The sequence below is a fragment of the Symphodus melops genome (genome assembly GCF_947650265.1).
Source record: "Symphodus melops genome assembly, chromosome: 1".
NCBI classification, from domain to species: domain Eukaryota; kingdom Metazoa; phylum Chordata; class Actinopteri; order Labriformes; family Labridae; genus Symphodus; species Symphodus melops.
This window is the reverse complement of record NC_136691.1, coordinates 5880068-5906300: the sequence shown is the minus strand read 5'-3', so window position 1 is coordinate 5906300 and position 26233 is coordinate 5880068. Positions and strand designations below refer to the sequence as shown.

Below are 26233 nucleotides of genomic sequence, written 5' to 3'. Positions count from 1 at the left end.
AACTGGTTCCACTGTGCCTTAACGATCCTTCATTTTTAGCACCGAGACTTAATAAAAAGGGATTCCAAGATCTTTACTCACAAGTGTCTTCCAGGAGACACAGAAACAGAGAAACTGACATCATACCCATGCTCTCTTTCCCCCTCCCTCCTGTCTCCAGTAATGGGTTGAATGGCACTATATCAGTTTATCCTCTGGAAGGACCCATGGCGGGTATGATGCCAACTCCAGCCAGTGCTAACTCGCCCACAGCCTTCACCATCCTGGACGTGGACCAGAACGCCTACCTGTTTGTGGGAGGGATACTTGGCACTGTCAAGGTATTTCTCTGTCTTTGTCTTCATGTGAAAACATCAAGAAGCTGTCTGTTTTTTTTATGGATTTTTTCTCCTAACTTGTTTTTCTCTCTACCGGTTGCAGAAAGCTGATGCAGTGAGGTCAAACACGTTCACAGGCTGCATGGGGGAGACCTTCTTGGATGGTAAACCCATTGGCCTGTGGAACTACAGAGAAAGACAGGGAGACTGTAAAGGATGTGTAGTCAGGTATCCAAACAACAACAACGCTTCACATTTTTCACTAGATGTAATAACTTGTTCACTTCTGTTGTCATAGATCTCAAACATTTTTACGATATCTGATAAAAGAGAAAGTCACGGATTGAAGAACAACCCTGTTCTCTCAGTGTTCTTGCAGATCTTGAGTTTTCTTCAGCAGTCAAGACTCCACTACTTCATCTTTCATCTTTCCGTCTGTTATTTTTATTTTTAGCCCACAGCGATCAGACCATGAGGGAACAGTTCAGCTGGATGGTGAAGGCTATGCTGCGGTGGGACGACCCACAAGATGGAACCCTAACATTTCCACGGTGACCTTTAAGTTCCGTACGTTCTCCTCTGAGGCCCTGCTCATGTACTTGGCTACTGAAGATATGGTACGTGTGCAAAATGACAACCAATAATGTCAACAGGACTGACTGACTGTTTATGTACATTGTGAATACTTGGTTACAGATATTTATTTGAACGTATAAGAGTCATATTTACAGCAACATGAAAGTAATCCACACATACAGATTTGATGATAATCAAACATAACCTGCAGATTATAAAAACTTGTTAACCTGTTGGAATGTAAAAGTGTCTTTGTGTGGCTGTCCCTGCAGAAGGACTTCATGTCCCTGGAGTTGTCAGAGGGTAAAGTGAAGGTCAACTTTGATCTCGGGTCAGGAGTCGGCAGCACCGTGTCAGTTAATCGCCACAATGATGGACGCTGGAAATCCCTTACCATGTCCCGGAACAAGAAACAAGGTACACATATCTTTAACAGCGACAACAGTTTACATTTTTCAAACACTGCACTACAGATTGGAGGCAATACAATATACCAAAAAAAACATGACAATGAAAAATCCCCTTCTTTTGCTTTGGTGTTGTTATTGATGTCTCCCTTACTTGTTATAAAGCCACGGTGACTGTAGTGGACATTGACAGCAGTGCTGAGGAGAAGATTATCACCACGTCTCAGGGTTCAGCGACCGGCCTGAACCTCAGAGAACATCAGAAGATTTACTTTGGAGGGCTGCCTACCATTGGAAACTACAGGTACAGAGACACACACACTCATGTTTACACACCATCAGACACACTGAAATGATGCATATGAATTTATGTATTACATGTATGATATTATTGAGACAGGCCGTCTTGTTTTGATGCATTATTTATCACGGTTGTTTGTTGAATATTTAGGTGATTTTTTTTTTTCAGGATCTTAAAAATAAAAGTGTAATTGTTGTCACATTTTGACACGAAGGTGCCGTGAAAATCGCAGTGGCAGTTATTCTTTTCCAATTCAGCTTTTGACAAAGTATAACAGGCCTCTTCACAACCAATCGTAACAGTTTTCACATCATGAAGTCAACCATTAAACCGTCCACGTGCTAAAAGGTTGAGTAGGATGTTGACTAGTTCAGATGTCATCAGTGGAATCTGTTTGTGAGCTGTGCTAATGATTTAATGTCATGTTTTGTTTTCACAGCATGACAGCCAGGTAAATGATGAACGAACACATTCCATTAGCAGACAGAGAGTCACTTTTATTGTGTATTGCTCAATGCATGAGGCTAGCGTTGCTGATGTTGCTGCATAGCCCGCAGTCACCGTTTGTTTGTGTGTCTCTGTGTTGGCCCCTGAAGGCATCGGCTCCTCCACACAGCGGCTGTAAAATCACTTCCCTCTGTCCTTTATTAATCTGAATTTGACGTTTGTCTGTTCAGCAGCATTTGGGCTGGAATTTCTGCCTTACAGGCATCGTTGCCATAAGTATATTCAAATTATGTATCCGATGCAGATCTTAGTGTTTCTACCAATTTCTGTTTAACTGCGAGCGACAGTTTTTGCTGAGCTGAAAAAATGAAGTTGTAATTTACTGAAAAACAATTACAAAAGGACATTACTCTGCTAATGAAATGTTCAGTGTGAGGTCTGGTTTGAACTGAGGATGGAATATTTTTCCTTCCTTTCCAAAAAAAAAAACCAATTTGTGAAATGAAAGCAACTTCATTAAAATGGACAACATGGACAAACGGCATATTCACATTTTTCTCTTGTTGTTGACGTCCGGTCGTCACTGTGCTTCTGGTTACATGATGCAATAGCTTCACTGCTGCAGTAATCCAATTTTTGCTCAAATTACACTACGCCGCTGAGAGACTGCACATTCCATTGAGTTTCAAATATCTTCAGCTTAATCTCTGAAACGGTTCTAATTTCTTTCCAGGCCGGAGGTCATTCTTAAGCGATACGCTGGCTGTCTGCGAGACATTGAAGTCTCCAGGACTCCCTATAATCTCCTCAGCAGTTCAGATTATACTGGGGTCACTAAAGGATGTAATGTAGAGGTAAGAGTGTCCGCTTAGCTCTAGCTTTAGATCTCTGCAACATATTACAAGTCTTTAAATGCTCAGATTATGTTACAGAGATATGACTTGTAAGTTTGCATTTGTCAATTAAATCAAGCGATGTATGTTTCTGGAAGTTTGTATTTTAAAGAAGTTGTAAAGAAGTTGTAAAGTTAACAAAGCTTTGTCAACTTTCGATGGTCAAAGCACCTTCTATTCAGATTGTCTCCTATCAGTGTTACATTCTGCTGTTTACGAGACTCATTGTGTGTGTGTGGGAATGTTTAGAGGACAAGGCAATATCCTGATTGAAAGTTTAATGAATTTGCATGTGGAAAATGATTTTGTTCATCTCTCAGATTTGGAATCTAAACGGATTCATCCTTTCTTTCCTTTAATTTATAACCCTGCATCTCATTCTTCTCCAATTCAAGTGTCTCTCTTAAGTGCTCCACTGATGGTCACAAAACAAGACCTTGCTTCTTTTCTAAACATGCTGTTTTACAAAACACATCTTCATGATCTAAGTTTCTCAAAGATGACATGTCCCCCCGAACAAACACTTAAAAAACACTAAAAAAGTGTAAAAGTAAAAAAAGTACACATGCATTGAATTTACATTTGAGTTTTCAGGAGAGTTTTCATCTTGGTTGATTCACATCAGTGTCGTTCACTCCTCCCATCATAGATCCGATAATTGTATAAGTCTGAGGGTCTTTATGAGTTCTTGTGGCGTGCGTGTATGTGTGACTATTTCCTCTTTAACAGTGACACTAAAAGTAATGAGAAGTCGATGATGGCCCATTTAATAGAGAAAGTTGTAAAACATGAGTCTTGGAGGATTTTCAACAGTAAAACCTTGACGTGACTAAAACCTCAAAGGGAACCAGGTCTCGGAAATGTTTCTATTATAATTATTAATTTCAGTCTGACTTAAGTTGACATAAAATGTTTTCTTGTAATCCGTGTTTTCTAGAACCTTCACACAGTGAGTTTCTCAAAGCCTGGATTCATGGAGCTGGGTGGATTGTCGCTGGCCGTCGGCACAGAGATCAGCCTGTCATTCAGCACTCTCACCGACACTGGAACTATACTGCTGGCAGTGGGCGGGGCTTCACCAATCAGCCAGCAGGTTCACACCGATTGAATTTCTTTATTGAAGCTGAAACAACCTGCGTTAGTTGTGCACTATTTTAACAACCCAGAGTTTTTACTCCACTCTTTAGCTGTTCTGTGTACGTGGTCTATATGTGAATATCACAGCAGCAGAGATATTAGAACATGTCAGTAGATCTCCTATAATCACTCAATAACCATATTGACCTAGATAGATCTGGTGTAAGAAATCCATAATAAAAAAAGTAAGAGGATTTAACTATTTAAAGCAAACTTAGGGACTGTTAAAAACAAACCACCCATATTCTCTCTTTTTCTGAATCTTTTTACGGCAGACCCGAAACACAAACGTCCTGACCTCCAAGCGGAGACGCAGACAATCTGGAGAGGTAGGCTCAACACTGTGAAACACTCATACACACCCAAAAACTGCCCCCTTTCTTTTTTCTGAAAGGAGTGCTTATTAATAAGATTTGCATTTATAAGCAACGAGCTAATTGGATAGTCTTTACTCCTGAATGCAAACACACACAACGCACACACATTTTGATCCATCACATCGAAGGTATCTTAAGTTTAGCTGACCATGCAAACACACACTCACACTCTCTCTCACACACACACACACACACACACACACACACACACACACACAAGCCTGCACAAACAAGCACATTCTCTCTAAGTGAATGAAGTTTCCATTAGTGCATATTAATGAGATTTGAGTTTGCAGGCAACTAAACTGATTATATTAGATCGACTTATGGCCAAAGAACACACTTGGTTAAAACACATTTACACAAATGGTACACACACACACACACACAAACACACAGATTTTTTCAGTACCAATGTTCATAAATGAATGCATCAATTTTTTGTTATCTTGGCTAGAATCACTATGTTTTACCACCATGTGTGGATGTCTGTTTCCATATTTGTTTGTACATAATGTGCGTGTGTGTGTGTGTGTGTGTGTGTGTGTAAGTGTAGGTGTGTGTGTGTGTGTGTGTGTGTGCATTTGTGTGTGTGTGAGAGAGAGAGAGGACAGAGGGTTACATCCAGCTTATCCATCATCACTGGTTGTTGGGAGCCTAAATCTATTTTCACTAACTACTCTGGCAGGCTGTGTGTGTGTGTGTTTCTGTCTGTCTGTGTGTGTGTGTGTGTGTGTGTGTGTGTGTGTGTTTCTGTCTGTCTGTCTGTGTGTGTGTCTGTGTGTGTGTATGTGTGTGTCTGTGTGTGTGTGTGGAGAAAGGTTAAGCGAGGTTAAAAATACCATCAACTCAACTTGGCCCTGACTAATGGATGTTTTAGAGAGAGAGAGAGAGAGAAGGACAGGAGACAAAGGATGGAGGGATGGAGAAGGGAGATTTAGAGGTGAAAGGAAGGATAGAGCGGAAAAAAGTCAGATAAATGCTACAAGGATAGTAAGCCAGAAGAGAGGAGAGGACAAAATGGAAAGATGCGGTCAGTTGATAGACAGAAACAGGAAATGGTCACAGAGAGGAGAGATGAAAAGAAGAAAGAGGAAGAAGAAGCTCGGAGCAGAATGAGGGAACCTGAGATGAAAGAGTATTGTGAGGAGAGGAAGAGGGAAAGATGGAGTCAAGAGGAGGGGGGGTGGTGGAGGAGACACTCAAAATGTTCTGCTTGACCATTCACAAAATGTAAGATATACACAGCCGAAGTGTTTGATGTTTAAGGAGGACGATCAGTGGGATGGAGGGGCGACGGGGCGGTGAGCTCGATGTGAAAGCTGCTCACACATCCGAAAGATTTCTGTGAAATTTCTGACCATTTCCAGTCTGATATGAAGAGTTTTCTCTTCTCAAAGCACGACTTTATCTTTCTGAGTTTGGAATACAAACCTCATACTTTATGCTTTTATAAATAGTTTTTAAATATCTCAACAATGTGGCCCCTGAACCTCTCTCCAGATATCTGTGGAGATTTCTCAACCATCGAGGTCATTGTTGATTTGAAGTTTTATCCGAAAGGACTGGTTGACAATCTTGAAGACGTTTCACCTCTCCTCCAGACGGTTTCTTCAGTTCTAATTTATCGAGCTCTGTCCACTAGATAGTTCAGAACTGGAGGAGCGGTGAAAAGTCATCATGTTCCAAAAATCCCGAGAGAGGCCATAGGATGAGCTGCGATTACTTTTGTAGCTCCAGCTCTTGTTATGGCTGTGAGTAACAACTGATTTCAGTGTCCCCGAATGACCCATCAGCTTCTGTTCAGTCGATGTATGCCTCCAGGACATCTTTTCAGGGCTTCTGGTGCAGCCAGTGGTGATGGATCACTTACTCACAGTTAGAACAGCAACTTATCAAGTTCAATCAAGTTCAATTCTCAGATCAGATCTTTAGTCCAAAATCTGTCGATAGAGGTTCATTATTATCAACTCAACATCCCTCATTAGTACACCAACTAATGTCAAGTTCTACTGTAGTTCTGAATTGATTGTAAAAAGTTACAGGCTACAAAATCGTGTTGCTTTGTCTGCAGAGAAGAAGAAAAAAACAATTCAAAAACAAAAGTATGCATGAAAGATTAAAAGACCTCTGTTTGCTCCAAGGTGTGTTTGCAGGAATGAATTTTTGAAAAAGAGCTCCACAGTTCAGAGATTAGATCGGTTCATGAATCTAAAACAAACACATATTTAAAAAGACGGAATATAAGAGTAACAGTTGCATTCACTTCTGTCACATTTTCCCCAAAACATGATCATACATGCAAAAATCTTCAAAAGCTAAAAGATTAAAGAGATGAGGTGTGTGTGTGTGTGTCTGTGTATGTTTGTGGGAATGTTGCCTTTGATTGCAGGTCTTTGCGCGCATGCTAGCTGCACAGTCTGCTGCGTATTTGTCGTCATGGTTGTGAGTCCTCGTGTCTCCGTGTGTGTGTTTCTCTCCTTTAGTGTATGAAGTCAGTCTGTGACACTCTGTCTTTGTCTGTATGGCTTTGTGTGTACGTGCCTTTGTATCTCTCTTGGTGCGTGTGTGTCTGCATGTCTTTCTGTGTGTGTGTGTGTGTGTGTGTGTGTGTGTGTGTGTGTGAGTGAGCAAGAGAAAGACGGTGAAGCGCGAGGCATGTTGTAGCTACATCTCAGTTCAATTTGTCCCCGACCTCAAATTGAAATTCCATTTTCAGGTGGTAAATTGTCTCCCACTTCGCCCTCTGGCACACAGTGAATTAAAATTCAAATTAGCCTGACCCTGCACCGCTGCTCTCTAGCACCTCTCCTTCTGCCTCACTCTCTCTCTCGCCCTCCCCGTCTCTATCTCGCTCACTGTTTTGCTCTCTGCCCTCTCATCTCTTCCCCCTATTATCCTCTCCTCTCTGTTCCTCTCATCTCTTGTTATCCTTTCCTCCTCGCTCCTCTCTACTTCTCTTATTTCCCCCCAATTTCTCTTCATAAGCCCCTCCCCTCCCACTTATCTCCCCTTTCCCCTTTGACTCTCACTCTGCTCTTTAATCCTCGGCCTCTCCTCCCTCCTGTTTGTCTTTTCTCCTTCCTTTAATTCTCGCCCGTGTGTTTTGTTCCTCTCGTCCTTGTTGTCTCCTCTTGTCTGAAAAAAAGTTTTCAAAAAATGCCTTCAGTTGGAGAAATGACGTAATCTACAATGAGACATACGTAGTTTATATTAAACTTAAAAATCCTTCTTTTAAACATGGTTGGTGGGTTGACTGTGGAGGTTTGAAATCTTAAAACATGAATACATTTCAAAGATTAGATGCACTGATAACTCACTGACAGAGGCATGTGGCTGTTTGTCTTGAGATGTCAACGACGATTTAAATACCTTTTTTTTAATCTTGGAATTGTCCCATGTTGTGTTTAAGTTGATTTTTATTTGCTTGTGTCTTTGTGTGTCTTGTCCAATTCTCTCTAGTCTAACAGAAGAGATTTTTAAAGGTGAAGTCCACTTTCGGGCTATTTCTGCAAATTAAAGACAATGAAGCTGTGGAGTAATAGATCCAGTTACAAGATGTCGTTTGCTGTTTGACAATGTACTCAAAGAACTTTGTTGTTATTAAAGTTCCCACTCGTGTTATTTGAAATCAAAGCACTTCTACTCATGAGTTCATAATTGCATTTGGTTGATGTGACATCATAATTTTTGTTTAAATGTGATGTTGTTAGTCAGTTACTTACAATGACCTTACAATGGCTGCTTACAATGACCAGGAAACCAGCTTATTTATCGCAACAAGGTTTTTTATGAATGATATTTAAAAGGATAGGCTTTACTGTTTATGTTTAGTGGATATTTATTGTAAAAAGTGATTTTCCTGTACATCAACGTGCGCTATATACAGATCTGTGCAGATGATGATCTCCTTCTCTCCTGCAGCCATACCTCTCTGTCATGCTGAACAAAGGCTCTCTGGAGGTCCTTGTGTTTACGGGCAGCCACAGCCCGCGTCGCATCATCAGACGCCCGGAGCAGGGCACGCTGCATGATGGGAGAGAGCACTCGCTGCGCATAGAGAGGCTGCCTGGCAGGTCCGTGTTTGTGCATCTGTTCACTCTCTGTTTTTATCGCTGTGGTAGATTTGACTCTTTACAATCACATGAGTCCTTGTTATATGCTTTTTTCTCTGGGTTCTTTCTTCTAGATCTTTTGCAGTCCAGGTGGACGAGGAGGCCAAGAGGGAGGCGGCGCTTCCAAATGACCAGCCAGTCAGCCTGCAGAGGATCTTCCTCGGTGGTATTCCTGCAGAGGTGGAGCTGACGTCCAACAGAGCCAACATCCCGTTCCAGGGATGTATATGGAACCTCATGGTCAATGCAGTGTAAGAATTATCTTGTATTAATACTTCACTAATTTTTCTCAAAACATCAAATACTCACAACTGTGATATATGATTGTTTTATTCCAGTACTGGGAATAAACAACAGTTGGGATATGTAAACCATTTTTTTCCATAAAAGAAAGCACTGGACGACATGAAACAGAGCAAAAACACAGCGACATTAGAGCATCACACCTTTTAAAGATTTAATCTTTTCATCCAAACTGAGCTAAAATGTGCTTTTCTCTAATCTGTCCTTAATATATAGTATCGTGAGCAAACTGCAACAGAGAGCTGATTCATATCCTGCAATAAGAATCAGGATTTTTCCAAGTTCCAGAGTAGAGACGTTGTTCGAGCAGCACAAAGTCAAAAGTTGTTAAATCCCATTAGAAGCAAAATCCCGACTAGCTTTGTCAATGTGTCATTTTAGGTTTCTCTATATAATAGTAAGAATCTCAAAAGTCCAGACATCAACATATAGTTACTTAAGTTTCAATACATTTTCCATATTCAGGTTTGGATTGGTTTTTATTTGGTTAAACTTATGTATTTATCATGCAAATGAAACAACTGACTCCAGACACCAATCATGGGAAAGGTTCTTTACACCTTGAGTCTAGCTCGAGTCAAACGACAGCTATGATTGGAAAAACAGTCATAAAGTAAGTGTAACTTGTTTGGGGGGGGAGTTTTCTTTCTCTGTGTTTCACCATGTAAAAACACTGACTCAGGCCAAACTCACCAATTGACTTAATTAAATTTCCTCTAACAGTAAACTGCTCACCTTAAATAAACTCATTTAAACTCATTCTGTTTTCCAGCGGTGGACGACAGGTCTAATGTTGATCTCATACACTGTACACAGGTTAGAGCGTAGTTCATGCGATTGCAGGAAGTCGTGTTGATGGCGTTGATAATGATGATGATGGTAAAGCCTGGGTCTGTTTGTGCCTGCTCAGCAGTAATAAAGACTGTCCAATATCATATTCATGCTCATAACTCACTGAGACCTCTCTCTCTCTCTCTCTCTTTGTGTTTCTGTTTGTGACTCACTTCATTTCACTTCACATAGACACTTTTATTCTTCTCAGCTTTTAAAAGCAAAGGCTGCCACTTGCCTAGAACCAGCTTTTGGCCCCATGTGTCCCCTGTTTGTGAGTCCGTCCTTTAGCTTCCTGTAAAACTTACAATAAACTGAACAAAAAAAATGCTACATTAGCTACCACCTTGTTTCATAATTCAATTATGTCTATCAAATCTCGGATCCCCTCCTCTCTCAAATCACTAAACAAGGTTTGGGTTTTTTTGCCCCCACGCTCTGGGATCATCTTTCATGGTCAATCAGAGCCGCCCGAACTCAGGATTTCTTCAAAAAGGCTTCCTAAGAAATCATCTGTATTGACAAACCTTCCAGTAATTCTCCATCCTTGTCTTGTGATTGTGGTTTGCTTTAGGTTTCTTGTCCCTATTTCTTTGGATTGTTCTATCCCTGTGTTTATGGAGCACTGATTTACTCAGTGTTTTAGAAGTGCTACATGGAAACACATTGAAGTAAAACCAAAAATGATTTCCACATTGATACTTCCAACCTCTGCCATTAATTTGAATAATAATTGAACACATTAAGCTCAATGGAGCATATAGAGTGAATCACTTCATGCGTCGATGCCTATCATCAGGTCAAGGTTAAAAAGCTCATCAGCCTTGTATTTGCAACAGTGTCATCACATTAGGATTGTTGTTGAGACACTATGAAGGCCTCTTCCACTATACACTATGTTTGGCCAGAGCCAAACATAGTGTAAGTGGCAATGATGATGGTAAACTGACTTAATCTTACATATCTGACTGGGAAAAAAATACAAAGCACATCTACCGAGTGCAGCAAAATGAACCAAGCCATGTAAATGTGTCCTTCAGAAGCAAAGAAATGTGCTTAAAGAAGCTTTTGGTCTGAATTAAACTAACAGTTTACTCTAGCTCATTCTGGTCCTCATGTGAATGTTATATGATCATTTTTTTTATTTCATCTAATCTCTTGTCTGTCTCTCAGTCTCTCAGATTTCTCCCAGCCTGTTTCCTTCGAGAACGCTGAAATCGGCCAGTGCCCCAACCTCGCCCCACCACCGCCTCCACTCCCACTGCCAGATGAGAAAGAGGAGCCTGAAAAGGAAAAGGAGGAGTCCAAGCCTGTCAGGCCTCCACCAACCAAAGCCCCTGTTGCACTGCCTACCGTTCCTCCTGCCGTAAGTCGCTTAAACTAACAAGGAAACACACATTGGATCAACTTTCTTTATCAGTTATTATTAACACAATAGATGAACAAGTTCATTTGTTTTTTTCAATTTTTACAAGTTTGAGGAAAGACTCCATGTTGTTAGAAACATCAAGGTATCTGTTTAACTGCTGTCTTTTCCTTTGACCTGATGGTGCTTGAATGACAAGAGCTGGCATCAACTCTTTTTTTGGTTAACTCTCCTAAACCAGTGTCCTTTGTAAGGCCCTGTGTCCACCTAGCGTTTTTTTATGGGCAGAAAAGCGGTGGCTTTGCGCTCGGGAGCATTTGTATAAAGCGTTTGTTCGCTGAGAAGAAAAGAGTTGCATGTCACTCCTGTCTCTATGACAAGAGAATGTTGACAACGATTCATGATCAATTCATGATCGACACGGCTCCGTTACTTTTTACTGTATGTTTAATATTTGTCATCATTTTTTTCCTTATCAGACTCTGAGCAAAGAGTATGTGGGTACAAGATGCGATCCGTACGAGGGCTCAAATACGGGGAATATCATACATTTTCAAAAGAGTGCCGGTGACATCTACAACGCCTTTCTGAAAAGTTGAAAGATTTTCAATTTGAGCGCTCGGAGGGGCCACACAGAAACGGCAGAATGCACTGCGCTTCTCATCCAGGCATCTGTTTTCTGTCGCGAACGCTCTCTATCAATTAAAAACTGAAAAATGACACTGGTTTTGAGAAAAAAGAAAAAAAACGTTAGGTGGACACAAGGCCTAAAGGTTGGAGCAGCAAGTTAATCCCTAAAGCTGATGTTAGATGAACTTTTGTGATATCAAATCAGTTGTTTGTTCATGCACCCTGTCCACTTTTTGTTCAGCTCAAACTGCCTTTTTGAAACAGTTGGCACATTCAAAAAGAAAGTAGACGAGACACACACACAGAGTAAAACAGGATGTAGATCATTATGCATACATGTTAACAAAAACTGCAATCATTCCTAACTCACACATTCACAAACACACACCTATTTCTCCCTGATGAAAAGCAGCCTTGGCCTCGCCGTGTTAGCTTAGCGCTTCATCACATAGCACTTGTACAGCCCATTAACTCTTCTTTATAGTCCCTTTAGCCTTGAGCCACTAAACTCCACCTCTGGCAGCCTGTCATGCAGTGCGGAGCTACAGCGCCACGCTAGGCTAACTGTGCACGCCATTTATGCTTTATGAGCCCGCAGGAGCCAAAACACTCAGCCAACGTTAAGCTGCTATGCTAAGAGGCTGTTAGGCAGTGAGTTATTCATGTTAGCAGTAGATAGGAGGGAGATACATTTCATATACGGCTTAGAGCGGTCATAGGTTATCAGTTACCCAGTTACCTGCTTAACTACACCTCTAAAAGAACATTGATCATGAAGCATGGAGGAAAAGAGCGATTGCCAACTGAGCTATAACTCTGCAGTTTGCTGCTTTATGGGCTGTAAGTTCATCTTCTTTATGATCTACAGTACACCGCAGTCTGTGAGACGCTGCAGCGCTCGAGCACCCATCTATTTTTTTTTTTTTTTTCATTGAGGTTGAAGGAAGGGTTCTCACCATTGTTCACATTTTCTTTCCAGTAAATGTGCTTTAAGCTCAGGCATTGTTTCATACAGTAGATAACCTGCAGCCTTTATGTTGATCTTTTTGTATCTTTCAACAGCTCTACATTTTCACCACATAAATAAGAATAGCCTACACAAGCCCAGACTAGAGAAAAAAAAGTATTTTCTGAGTTAGCCTCTGATCAACTAAAGAGTGCGCATGTGTGTATTGAGTGTGCGGCTTATGACGGGCCAGAGTTAATATGCAAGTCTAAACTACTTAATAATGAGCTGTATCTGACACAGATTTTTTTCCAACATAATCAAATATGGCAGAAAAATATGAAGCTACAACCCTTTGTTCCTTATTGTCAGTACAAAACTGCAAGAGACTCAGACTATATTAACGTGTTTTACCACATTCACACCCTAACAGTTACAGCTGATATTTTTTTTGTTTTTTTAAGTAAAATTCTTTTTTTTAAATCTGTCATTTAAAAAGGTGTAGTATTTTAATAAGCTAGTTTACCAAAGAGTAGCACCTAGCAATTAAGCTAGCTCCTACAAAGAGAAAGTAGAGCAGATGATCATTTTTATCTTGAACCTGCTTTTTGTGTGTTTTGTCCGTTAAAACAGTAGTGCCATGTTTTTTGCGAGCATGAGAAGACCTTATAAACAGTCATTCCTAAAGGATTATTTTTAGGCTCAGTTTGTTTTGTTAACAGCCCATCGTGCTTCTTCTCCTTCTTTGCCCCGTACACTACGATGCTCAGAAACGTTCACAATGACAAAATGAGGATCCTATGGTATCACCTATCTTTTCTTTCAAACTAAAATTTCTTTAATCCCATATTGTGTTTTTTCACATTCATATATTTGGATTTTGAAAGATGTCGAGCTCCATAAGGCAGACTCGGGTTACAGTGTGTTTCAGCAACAGCAGTAGAAGGTTATATCAGAGGTAATCACAAGTTGAATCACAGCTGACAGCAGTCTCAGCGTGTGCTTGTATAAAGAGGCTTTTTTATCTCCCACTTTTGTGTCACAACATTTTCCGTACTTGTGATTCTTGAGATCGTTCTGAGCACCAGTTTAGAGGCTGAAGAGGTTCCATAAGGGGAAACGTACAGACTCCAGCGAACCTCTGAGAAAGAAGATTTAGACTTGAGATTCTTTAAGAGACTCGTTCATTTTGATGTTCTCTTCTGATTAATGACATCATGACAACTGCCTCTAATTAGCTTTTAAATTACAGCTCTGTAAAGTCCCTTCAATGTCACAGAAATTCACCATTTACAAAGAATAAGAACAGTGTACTTGTGACTCCAAAATGAGATATATTTATATACAAAATTAAAAAAATAGAAATAGGCCTTTCTTATTCGTTACAACATGCAAGAAACTCTTTGATGTTAAAAGGGGGAATATTCTACAGGTTTCTCTGCTTTTTTTGTTTTCTTTCTCAAGTTTCCTTCCTGAAGAAAAGGAAAAGTTGACACACTGTTCAATCCAAAAGATCCTGAAGAGGAGCCTTGTCAGGCGAAGAAGTCTGAAGAAGATCTTTTGGATTGAAACGCTGCTCTTAATAACAACCGTTCCTTTTTTCTGCAGTTTCTACCTTATTTGTCCTGCAACTGTTTGCATTGTGCTTGGTTGGACATACACATAGTGTATGACATCATTTCCTGCTTAAAGCAGATTGGAGGGATGAGTGCTTGTCTGAGGCACTGTCACACGTTCTGGCTTTGTGGCTGCCAATAATCTCCTTCCCTACTTACTTCCTGACTGCTTACCTGCAGGAGGCCACGCCCCCTGCTGCACCAGTTGCTCCACCTACTGCTGCTTCCCCACCTACTACTCAGGAGCCTGGCATTGACATGGTATACACACAAACGCACGCACGCACGCACACACACACACACACACACACTAGAACTAAATGTTTGTTGCCATGTTCTCTCTGGTTATCTTGATTGTCTTATTTCAATCAATTATTATAATAACCTTGACTATAGATTCATCTCATGGTAAACTCATTCATGGTAATTGTTTCACAAGGCAAACCTTCTTTAGATACCAAAGCATTTCAAAATGATAACATTGAATCAAATCACGTGTTAAAGGACAAATGTTTTTACTCCTCATAGTCCGTGTCTTTTGAAAAAAGCCCACTGAACTTTTTTAATAAAACTGTTGTCACCTTCAGTTCCTCGTGTATGGAGAATTCATTTAAAAAAAAAATATATATATATTTGTAAAGGCTCAAGTTACCTTTACCAAACCAGAGACAGTAAGTTAACTAAAGCTTTTTAACATCTTCGCACCTCTCATTCGTACTGAGCTGCTGTGTGAATCTACGGCCCTGAACTGTTGTTTTTACTCCAGAAGCTTGAACAGCTACTGAAAGTACTTCACATCTGAGCCGCTGACTTCAGTTCTTGACAGAAAGATGAGACTACTCAAAGAGGAGTATGAGGTCACTCTGCTGCTGACTTACATTATGGTGACTACTGTAAGAAGTGTTTCTCATATTATTTTGAAAGACCCAACATGAATCTGTCATCAGCTCAGCACTCAGCAACATTTAGCAAAGTTACAGTGGCAAAGAAAAAAAACTTACTTTCAAAGGCAGAAACCTCGACCCGGACTCTGAATGTGTTCAACTGTTCAGGCACAATAACCCAGCAGCTTTCATCGTTAAAAAGATACGTTTGATATGCTTTTAATTAATATATTTTCATCTTTTAAAAAGTCTCACAGTAAAGCATCTTTAGCTAAAGCTAAATACTTCTACAAATGGAAACAACAAAGTTTTGAAACCATCTGTAAGCAAAGTGAAGAAAAAAGGTTGAAGCGAGTGCTGCACCGGGTCAAAGTAGAGAAATTAAAAGAACACACACACACACACACACACACACAGATGAACACAAAGGCATGTCTTCCCTTGTACTCACATACACTTATACTAAATCCCAAATAAATGACTTCAGATTTTATTGCTGTGACCTCCAAGCACAGACCAGTCACTCCAAATGGAAGGCAGACTTCCTTTTGTTAGCTTAATGGAAAGACGCAGAGAGGATGAGAGAGGGAGAGTGAGAGGGACGCATTGAATAAGAAGAGGATGAAAGAGTCAGTAGACAGAAAAGGGCATAGATGTGAGTGGAGAGAGAAAAGGTGCAGCCATGGAGGAAGAGGGAAGAGACAGAAAGAGAGGGAGAGAGTCTTTCCGAAAGGAGCGATGGCGGCCTTTTGTTCGTTTTAATGGAAAGACGGAAGAGAGGAAGCGGGAGAAGAATAGAAGGAGAGGGAAGGAAGGAGCGTCTGAGCGGGTGACATCTCCCTTTTGTTAGGTTAGGAAGAGAATAAGTAAAAAGGGGAGGGGGGGGGGGGGAAGAGGGAGGTTTAGGAGGAGGAGGAGCGGATATGAGGACAGAGAGCGATAAGAGGTGAGTGTCAGCTGCAACAAAGCAAGGTCACAGTGCAGGGAATGTCTTCACTTGAAAGAGAACAAGAGAAGAGGGGAGATTAAGACACACACACACACCCACTGACGTTTGATTGTATGAGATGCTCTCCTTTTCTAAATGTAAGGTATTGGAAGGCAGCTTTGATACCTAATATAAGATGAGAGGGATCAAGGGAGGAAAAGAAGAGGCAGAGAAAGGAGAAATGAACATGTGTTTGGAGGAATGGAGAAAATAAGAGAGGAAAGGTAAATAAGGTATCAGGATGAAACTGGAGGACAAGTAGAGAAGATGTAGGGGAGGAGGTCAAAAATGGTGAGGTGCTGGGGACCAGACTGACAGAAAACGAGACTGGGTGAATTAGACAGAGACAGGCAAAGAGTGAAGGGAGGTGGAGGTAAGATGTTTAGAAGACAGGTGGAAGATAAGAGATATAAGAGATGTTATAAAAGGTTGTAGAAAAACTGAAACAGAAGGTTGTAGAAAAACTGAAACAGAAAAAAAACGATAGAAATGGGAGGAGAAAACACAATAGGAGCTAAGTGGAGGAGGAGGAAGAAGAAGGATGCAGCAGGGGGAAAAAAACAGTTAAAACAACTGGAAAGAAAAGGGAGGGAAGGCAACAACAGGAAGAAGGAAAGGGAGTGAAAGGATAAGGGGAAGTAAAGAGAAGGTGAAGCTGGATAGAAGGAGGAAGGATAAGCAAAGAAGGGAATTACAATTAAGAAGAAAGAAGAAAAGTACAAGTTGAGAGCTAAGGAACCAGAGGAAAGGACAGAAGAAGACGGAGGAAGCCAAAAAGAAGAATCAAGTTTAGCAAAAAGAAGAGGAAAGAAGAGAAGAGAGGGGAGGAAGTGAGATGAAAGGAGGTCTGAGAGTGAAGGGGTGGAGAGAAAAAGAAAGTCGGAACAGATGGGAGGAAGACACGAAATGATAAAAGCGTGAGAGGCTTGGAGACGGAGAAACGAGAGATAAGAGGAAAATAATTAAGGAGAGGCGAGCGGAAGAAAGGAGAATATATCTACAGGAGAAAAAGCAGGAGCAAAAACTTAAAAGGTGGAAATATTACAAGGCCTTCACTTGCATTACAACACTGACACCCTCTGGTCACCAACTGTACTGCGGCCTGTAAAATATGAAGGAAAGCTTGTCTAATACTGTGTTTATCCTGCTGTCAAAAAATCAAACAGAGAGCAGGCAGCAGCGTCTGACATTTGATTCATGTATTGAACATCATATTTACAAAAGCTAAACAAGAATCAAACTGTTAAGAATAAAAAGTGGCTTCAGAGTCCACTTTGATGGAAACTGATTTAAGTTGATAAAAACAAGGATAGCATTGATCTAATTGTATCATGTTCAATAGTCTTACTTCCTGTGAGAAAAAAATCTGCACAATTGAGTTTATATTTACTCAAAAATGTTTACTTTAACTTTAATAATGTTTCCTCTCACTGTAAATCAATGACCTTGTGTATAACTCTCAACTCATTGAATCTCCTCCTAACACTTCTTTACACTTTTATTATAAAGATGAAACAAAGAGACCGACCAGTGCTTTAGGTCCCTGCAGATCAAGACAGCCGATGGGAGCAGTGAACCCCGGTCAGTGTATCTGACATATCATGTGTAATCTGCAGGATTTGTGTGCGTCAGCCGTGGCCCCGACAGTGCTGGAGAAGGCCTATCAGTTCGGACTGACCAAGAACAGCCACATGAGCTTCGCTTTCGACGACACCAAAGTCAGAGAGAGGTTTGTACCCTGAAACAATGCTCGTCTCCTGCTTTTATTCAGGGACACACTGCTGCCTGTGAGGACACATGTAGAGCTGTGCATGTCAGGCTCATATATGAGGTTGAAGTTTTACATACAGAGGTTAAACTGAATCATATTTCATGAGATCACATTAATACTTGTGTGATAATGAGACATCTTGACCAGTGAGGAAACATGGAGAAGCTGTGAGGTAAAACCAGAGGAGTTGAAATAATGGTAGTAAGTAAACTTGAGGAAGTATATTTAGTTAAGTTCTACCTCTGCGTTTGGATTTATATGCCTCTCACATGTTACACTCCCAGCACCTCAAACTCTGACCCAGGTGTGGGGAGTTTGTGTGCATCTTGACAGCTGTTTGATCACAGATCCCACACTCTGCAGCACAGCGCCTCTAAATTAATAAAAGGAGTGAGTGATAGTTTGGACAGGTTGAGGTTTTTTACCTACACTGTTGTGCAGAAGGTCGAGATCCAGGGACACATCCTAGATAAATATTAAATCAGTGTTCCGACCCTGAAAACCAAGAAAATAACAGAAACAACAATCTGTGATAACAAGTGATGCAAATGCTGGATATACTGTACAAGCATCAAGGACACAGACAGGGAACGGTTGGGGTCAAAGAACTTTGATTGGCTGAGCCTCCACTGCTGTCAATCTGAAAAACAATCGCCTCAAGCTAACTTCAAACTGCGAAGTCACTCACACTGACGAATGACCAAAAATCTACTATACGAATACTTTGATTTGCACATTTTTAATTAAATTGGGAAATGACACCTGAGCTATTATAACTTAATTACAATATCCTCTTAATGTTCAGACTTTAAAATGAATTGTAATGATGCTTTAATGTAAAAAACCGGATGTTTGCAGGATGTTGCTTCTCTTGTTGAAGTGATCCGAGAGGCCAGATTTCATTGGTTCACTGTGCATAATGTCGTCTTAATGGGGAAATGTGTGAATGTTTGTGTGTGTCAGGCTGATATTGGAGTTTGATCTGAGGACAAAGGAGGACTCTGGTCTTGTTCTCTACATGGCGAGAATCAACCATGCTGACTTTGTGGCCATACAGGTAACGCTCTCCTGTCCTTGTGCATGTTTCAATCAGTATATGAGTACTTAACGTTTTTTCTGAAGGTTCTGCTTATCTGCAAACGTTTCATTGAAATGAGTTCTTTACACCTTCCTATGGTGCTATTTCACCACTTCTTATCAATGTTTGCTCCAGCTTAGTTCGGAGCAGAATCACAGAAGTCATTTAAAATGTGTGTTGTGTTTGTTGTCTATTGAGGCAGGCTGATTTATTGACCCTGTCCACTTGTGATGACATCACAACCCTTCCCCCCTCTCTCCCTGTAGATTAAGAATGGACAGGTCTGCCTGGGTTATGATCTGGGGCATGGAAACACATCTGCCTGCGTCCCCTTCTCCATTAACGATGGAAACTGGCACAAGGTGGGAGAGCATGTCGACCTTTCGTCGTGTTTATTTGAAGGATGATCCTTTTTTTTTTTTTTTTACATTTAAAGCAGGTTAATGAAGTTCTGCCCTTGGCATACACTTTGTAAAGAAAATACTTCTCCTGATAATAAAGGGAATAGTATCCGTCTGAGTTGAATTAACAATACTGTAAAGAAGTCCCTTCTTCACTGACCTATATTAGGTGTGTCGCCCCATTTTTCTTTGATGAACTCCTTTTCTAAGACCGTTTGTTCAGAGAGGCTTTACAGAAATTGTAAAGACTGACACGTAGAGATGTAATGGGTCTTTTTCCGTATTTGGGACAATCTATTACAGACATACATTAAAGCGGATTTTGCAATCTAAACAGAATTTTCCCTTTTTCGTTTTTTTTCTTTCTTCATTCATGGCGTCTCTTTATGCTGAAATCAAAGACATTCTGTCCTTTAAACCCATTAATCCTACTTAAATTCTTTCTTGACGTTTACCCACTTTGTTACATTGTTAAAGAAGACACGATATAAATGAAATCTGCTCAGCTCCTTTCTGTTCTCAGTTTCTTTCCTTTCTTTAATTCAAACTTCTCAGATCCGTGTGAGTCGTACCAAGCAGAGAGCTCTCCTGCTGGTTGATGGGAAATACAGCAAACAGATCACCAGCCCAAAGACGGTTTGTCATTTTGTCATTTTTTCAACTCAACTATTAAATGAAGTTTTTGATCAAGTTCTGAAACGTGAAATTGAATATGAATGTTGCATTACATTTCTTCCTTTCACCAGGCTGACCTGTTGGACGTGGTGGGAAGGGTCTATGTCGGTGGATTACCACAAAACTACACCAGCAAGAGGATAGGACCGGTAAAAGAAAAAATCTGTTTAGATGCACACAAAGCCTCCATCTTTAAAAACCAGAGTCCCTCAGTTTAACCTGTTTCAGTGAAACCTCCAATGTAACATTTTCTAAATGTTTTTCAGGTTGAATCAGATGGTTTTTTTCTCTCTCTCTCTCTAGATCCTCTACAGTATCATCGGGTGTATACGTAACTTTAAGATGGTGGGAGGTCCTGTAAGCACTAAATCCCCTACTACAGGTAACTGGTTTGGTCTTGTGTTTGCTTTTGTTTGCATTGTCATTGGCTCGTTTTTGTTTTTTTCTCCACGTATTAGTTTGTAAGTTTAAAGTAGGCTCCGCCCTCTTTGCTTAGGTCGCCCTGAGATGATCATCGAAGACTTTAAACTAGACATGGCCAGTCCCTTCTCCAGTCACATGGTAGGAAGATGCTTCGTCGCTACTGAGACTGGGACCTTTTTTGACGGCACTGGCTACCTGAAAGCAGGTGAGATGAGACACTGACGAGCTGACACTGTCTTTGAAATTAGTAGTTGGTTGCTTAGTAGAATCTTTATTAACAACATAATGAACCCACATCATAAACCCAGTCCAGTGGGCTCTTTTATATTTTCTTGATAGACTCATGGCCAGTAATGTCTCTCTTCATCTCTTTTCAGTCTCTTCTTACAGAGTCGGCCTGGACGTGTCCATAGCTTTAGAGTTCAGAACCAGCAGAACCAGTGGAGTCCTTCTGGCTGTCAGCAACCAAGCCAACGACGGACTGGGACTGGAGATTGTCCAGGGCAAGGTATGTAACGGTGATTTTTAAATTTGTCTATATAGATTAATTTTTAGGTTTTTATATATTTGGCGTGAAATATCCGCTAGGCCATCAGCGCCCCGAGCTGTTGTTGTTCTTTGTGGCAGGGATTTGGATTTTAAAAGTTAATACCACACTCATGTCTGTGTTCAAAAGGAGAAAAGTGGAAAGGGGAAAACAGCTAGCCGGGCTGTGTTCAAAGCTAACAGAATCTCCCCTCTGAACACACAGCTACGTTGTGTTTATTCATTCCTTTTTAAACAACCAATGTAAAAACAGAAATGTGCTGTTTCTGGACACTGACAGGATAAAGCTTCATGGCTGATCAACTCTGAGTTGAACTTTTTACTCTAAACATTCAGGGTGGATAAGACAAACACATAGCAGTCTAAACTGGTGAATTTCAGTGGTGTGTATAAGCAGATGTTATGAAGGTTGGAAAGCTAACCTTTTTCCTCTTGTTTTCTTTTTGTGTTTGGCTCCGTCGTTTGTAGATGTAGAACTGTATTGATCTTGTTGCAAGGAAAATAAACCTTTTCTTAAAATGCCAAATGTGTCCTTAAGTTTCTCCTATCCCGCTGCAGTATGGCAGGAAAACACGTAAGCAGAGATTGAATTCACCGTCTTTGTTCATTGTTTTCATGTTCCTTCACCTCCCCTCAGCTCCTCTTCCACGTTGACAACGGAGACGGTCGCTTCACAGCCGAGCACGTGCCTGAAGGAGAGGGCTTCTGCGACGGACAGTGGCACTCAGTCACAATTAAGAAGCTTCGCCACAGGGCGGAGCTGGTGGTCGACGGGACGACGAGTAAAGCAGAGAGTCCAAACGCACGCTCCAACACGTGTGACACCAACGACCCCATCTATGTCGGAGGACATCCTGGTATGTCGTCGTCATGCAGATATCCTTAAAGAATACTTTCATGTACATGTTTACATCTACGTTAAACACAGAATTGGTCAGATCCTAACTGTTGTATGTCGACGTTTTCTCTCTCATAGATGGAGTTCGTCAGGCAGCTCTCTCCATCAGAACTCCCTTCAAAGGTTGTATGAAGAACCTGAAGATCACTAAAGCCTCGAAGACGTTGGATGTTCAGTTCAACAAGGCTCTCGAGATTAAAGGAGTGCAGCCTATGTCCTGTCCTGCTGGAGCTGCCTGAGCCGACAGAGTGTCCACTATGTTGTTGCCATAATGTCGTGCTCCTCCAGTTAGCTATTTAAGAACATATCTGGTCTTTGAAGCTGCACTGGGAGTGTGTTTTATTAACAATAACCAGTTTATTGGTGCTGGAATCACAGATTGAAACCAGTTTACCAAATATTAGAGTATAGCATGTACCTCCTGCCTGTGATGGAATGAAAATAACCAAACAGTGAATAAAGTGTGGATGCTCCTGTGTCCTGTTTGGGGATTGTCCCGGTGCAGCTTTGGAAACAACACTCTCAAAAACATGTTAGCACTTACATCACCGTTATAATGTAAGACAGTGAGTTAATGAACACTGTATGGCTGTGGTCAATAAATGTATACGGCAACAAATCGAGGCCTCCCAGTGTTTCAAACTATTTCATTCTGCACTTGTCTGCGAAGTTTACAGGAGGGAAGATCTGAGTATTAAGACGCGCTTTGGTTGCAGGCGATAAAACGTTTATTTACAGATGTGTATATAACATCGGTTTTGTTTTCATTGGATTCATCTTTGTTGCAGAGGGAGAACAGGTTGGTCCTATAATAAAATATTTATAGCTTTAGTTACGGTGTTACTCTACTCATGAAGCAAGACTTCATTTAAACCTTAACAAAAACCATGCAATCGTGTTTTTACACCAGCAGAGAACAATTTGAAATGCCTTGTACAAACCTATGCTTGTTGATAGTTTTACATTTTTAAATACACGTTTGTGGGAGAAATGTTGTCGTAGTTTTGGGTTGACTGAACAGGACAGGGTTTCTACAGAGTGCCAGTGTTTAGTGCATGGTGTGTCTTACAATACAAACGCAGCTGTTTCTGAAATATATTCCTGATAGCATCACACTGATTGTCCTGTCCTTCTTTCAACTAGAGCATGATGATAAAACAATGTTTCAATTGGTTATTTCTAATCCTGGGGACCAATCAGGACATCAAGTAGAATCGTTTCATTGACAAGATAACATTAGTGTTCCTGACGCTTCAGTATTGGTTACAGATACTTCTTTAAATGAACATGTTGGCTTTTAGAAGTGGAACAGATTGTTCATTCAGAAAGAAAGAACCCTTTAAGAACCTTTAGGTTTGTTATTACTGGAAACTCCACCAGGTGGTGCTCTTAAACTTCACAGCTACTACAACGGAGATCTTTGGAAAATAAGTGGTAAGGACTGTATTAGACCTGTCCATAATTTTATTGACCTTTATTGACCCTTTAATGACCTTTAACTATTTCTTTATGTTACTAATGTAAACTGGAACATAAGTTAATTCAATTATTCAAAGTTTTTCACCATCCTGACATTATTTTTACACTGTTTTCCATCTTTTGTTTCCAATCATTTGAACATTTACCAGCACTTATGTTACAGATCCACCAGAGGGCGACATGTGACAGTAAAACATAGACGTGGCATACCTGTTAGATGAAGCTGATGTTTGGTTCCATTATCCAGAATCGCAAATCCCCCAGAGGAGGAAAGAATGAACAAACGTGAAATAATGTCAGCCCCTCTCTTCATTGTGCATTCCTCTTTTATTATTGTGTTCCTCTTTACATAAGGTGAAGAATGGTCCGAGAGCCGCCCGGGCCGCCTGGCGTGGAATGTTTAGAAGAATAGAATAAAGCCTAACATTAGAGCAGCTCTCACTTAAAGTCATACACCTGTTCTTGTAAAATGATCAACCTGTCCTTACCCGTGTATGACGACAAGACCACACCTCTGTCTGTCCATGCAGTAGATACAAATCCTCACATTGGCAGTGTAAGTCAAGTAAATTCAATTACATTACTAGTAATTCATGTTAAGCAAAGTACAGTTTTTGTGGGCGCTGCAACCAGTTTTTCTTCAATTTTTCCGAAGATGTGCTTTTGAAAAAAACCCCAAAACGTTTTACAAACACCTGCTACAAGAAATGTAAAAATGGATCTGTTGCTGTTCTGCATATTTAACAACCCACTGTATCAGAACAAGTTAAAGTTTTCATGAACCTATGATGAATATAAAAACAATTAATTTCAGTTTTTTTTTTTTTTTGGGGGGGGGGGGGGGGGGGGGGGGGGTGAGGCTCATCATATAGGACACCTACTGTACCTGGCTGCAGCAGCTAGTGGCATGAATAGTGTTGAAATAATCTTGAATCCATGGTCTCGTTTGCTTTTTTAGCTCATATCGAGACAGTATAAATTTTCCTTTTTTTTTTTTAACTGGCTAAAAACCCGCACAGGAGCTTTAATAGTTACAGAAAATGTTAACACTCATTGTAACTACTCAAACCACTTCAGGACACACAGAGGTTGATCATCTTTTGTCTTCAACATAAACAGATTGATCGAAAAACCACCGGTCCACCTGTTCCACTGTTAAAGCAGGAAGTCTGACCGCCATCAGTGTGAAGATTAAAGTTCAGAAAATGAAAAGTGCAGATGTTTACTGTGAACCCTCCTTGTCCAGGTGAGTGCGGTGAGATAAAACGGCTAGCTACAGCGACAATCTAAGTCTCTTTTTGACAGCATTCAAGCATTCCATGTTTATATCACAGAAGATAAAGTGGTAGCTTCTTCAGCTTCCAGAATTACATGAGTGGAGATAGTAGAGAAAACCAGAACAGAGAGAACAAAGGCCGGTATGTTACAGGCTTTTACATCGCTTGTCCTTGTTTGTCTTGGTGTCAGATGCGGTGACTTATTGCATGATGTCCGACCTCTCAAACTGATCTGAGGTTGATTTTTAAACTTGGTGGCGGCCCAATCCCAACAGTCCTACCAACCGCCTCCCACAGCCACACCAAAACACCCCAGGGTCTATTTTCTTCTGCTTCCAGGGGGTAAGCAGCTCTTCTGGGTATGGTTCCTCCTACTCTGGATCCAGGCCTTGTCAGGATGACTGCATGAGCCCCGTCAGCCTTTTGCCCGTCAGTGACTTTCCCTAAGAGGAGGCAGACAGAATTTTCCAAGGGATCAATAAATAATCTATCTAAAAATGCATGAACAGATAAAAAAAAAAAATGCATACACAGATCCATAGATTCATACAAAGATCAAAAAAGCTCACCAAAAACTCCACATATTTTACTTTTTTTCCCATTAATCTTGGGATTCATTTACCCATGAACAACAGGATGTTCATGTTGTACCTCTGTTGAGGATTGAGAATGATCAATGTTGAGGGGAAAATAAAGGATAACAATGATCCATCTGTATTTATTCATCAATCTTTATTTGTATAGCGTCAATTCATAACAAGTGTTATCTCGAGACGCTTCACAAAAAGCAGGTAGAGGACCTTACTCTTTGTCTGTTAACGTTACAAAGAGCAGGTAAAAAGACCATGCTCATCATCATGTTTACAAAAAGTAGATAAAAGACTTTACTTATTGTTATACTATAGTACACATTAATGTGGTGCCATCACAACCTGACCATGATGTGGCATGTGGCAGGACTGTAGCACCTGCCCTGGCTGTCTCAGGTTTTATAACTGGGATAGACTCTGGACTGCTCGTGTACATTAAATGTTATTTCCCTTGAAGCAGGCAGGCTGTCAGTTCAGTTGCCTCACTGTCATCTCCAAGAACACAATATCTAAACAAGTCAACTGCAGTGCAGAAAACGTCTTGACTTGTGATTTTATTTTTTTACTAGTTTGAAGTCCCTTTCCACTCACCTCAGTAAAAAGTCCTACATGTGTCTAACCTGTCTGAAATGTAGGATGGCAATAATTTTACCAAGCACTTAACGTAGAGAGCAAATCGCCCCTGTCCACGGATACCCACACTGACTACAGAAGTACCTCTTCAAATAGATGTTTTAGTTCTAAATGGTTTATTTTATGGCATGGAGAGGTCTATCCACTGGCTATATTGCCAGACATTCTACCATTTGGGAGTTGAGATGCCCTTTAAGATACTCAAACAAGACATCTTTTTTAATTCCACAGACTTTAGGTGACTCTGCGGGCGGCTGCAATCTTGGACAGCCTGCCAGAGAAAACACTGTTTGCAAAATCACATTTTAAAAGTGCTGTAAAAGTGAAG

General features: G+C 40.7%; 2 protein-coding genes across 8 annotated transcripts in view; one reads left to right on the top strand and one right to left on the bottom strand.

The window, feature by feature from the left end:
• Nucleotides 1–22545, top strand: part of lama2 (laminin, alpha 2) — a 178323-nt gene extending 155778 nt beyond the window's left edge. The window contains exons 52-74 of one of the 3 annotated variants that reach the window (XM_079344159.1): nt 161–320; nt 421–545; nt 772–934; nt 1166–1310; nt 1466–1604; nt 2041–2052; nt 2782–2902; nt 3879–4034; nt 4354–4407; nt 8380–8531; nt 8645–8821; nt 10878–11070; nt 14443–14523; nt 17751–17863; nt 18869–18962; nt 19250–19345; nt 19940–20020; nt 20131–20208; nt 20363–20441; nt 20556–20687; nt 20860–20990; nt 21666–21885; nt 22005–22545. In XM_079344159.1, coding sequence (XP_079200285.1) covers nt 161–320; nt 421–545; nt 772–934; nt 1166–1310; nt 1466–1604; nt 2041–2052; nt 2782–2902; nt 3879–4034; nt 4354–4407; nt 8380–8531; nt 8645–8821; nt 10878–11070; nt 14443–14523; nt 17751–17863; nt 18869–18962; nt 19250–19345; nt 19940–20020; nt 20131–20208; nt 20363–20441; nt 20556–20687; nt 20860–20990; nt 21666–21885; nt 22005–22165 — 2863 coding nt within the window. In that variant the 3' untranslated portion in view covers nt 22166–22545. The remainder of the gene's footprint in view (nt 1–160; nt 321–420; nt 546–771; nt 935–1165; nt 1311–1465; nt 1605–2040; nt 2053–2781; nt 2903–3878; nt 4035–4353; nt 4408–8379; nt 8532–8644; nt 8822–10877; nt 11071–14442; nt 14524–17750; nt 17864–18868; nt 18963–19249; nt 19346–19939; nt 20021–20130; nt 20209–20362; nt 20442–20555; nt 20688–20859; nt 20991–21665; nt 21886–22004) is intronic. The other 2 variants (XM_079344160.1, XM_079344161.1) reach the window with 2 other exon arrangements.
• Nucleotides 22546–24247: 1702 nt separating this feature from the next.
• The window catches only part of LOC306826126 (regulator of G-protein signaling 6-like), an 82221-nt gene continuing 80235 nt past the window's right edge, over nt 24248–26233 (bottom strand). For all 5 annotated transcript variants that reach the window (XM_079347252.1, XM_079347254.1, XM_079347253.1 and 2 more), the window contains one exon: nt 24248–25125. In XM_079347252.1, coding sequence (XP_079203378.1) covers nt 25075–25125 — 51 coding nt within the window. In that variant the 3' untranslated portion in view covers nt 24248–25074. The remainder of the gene's footprint in view (nt 25126–26233) is intronic.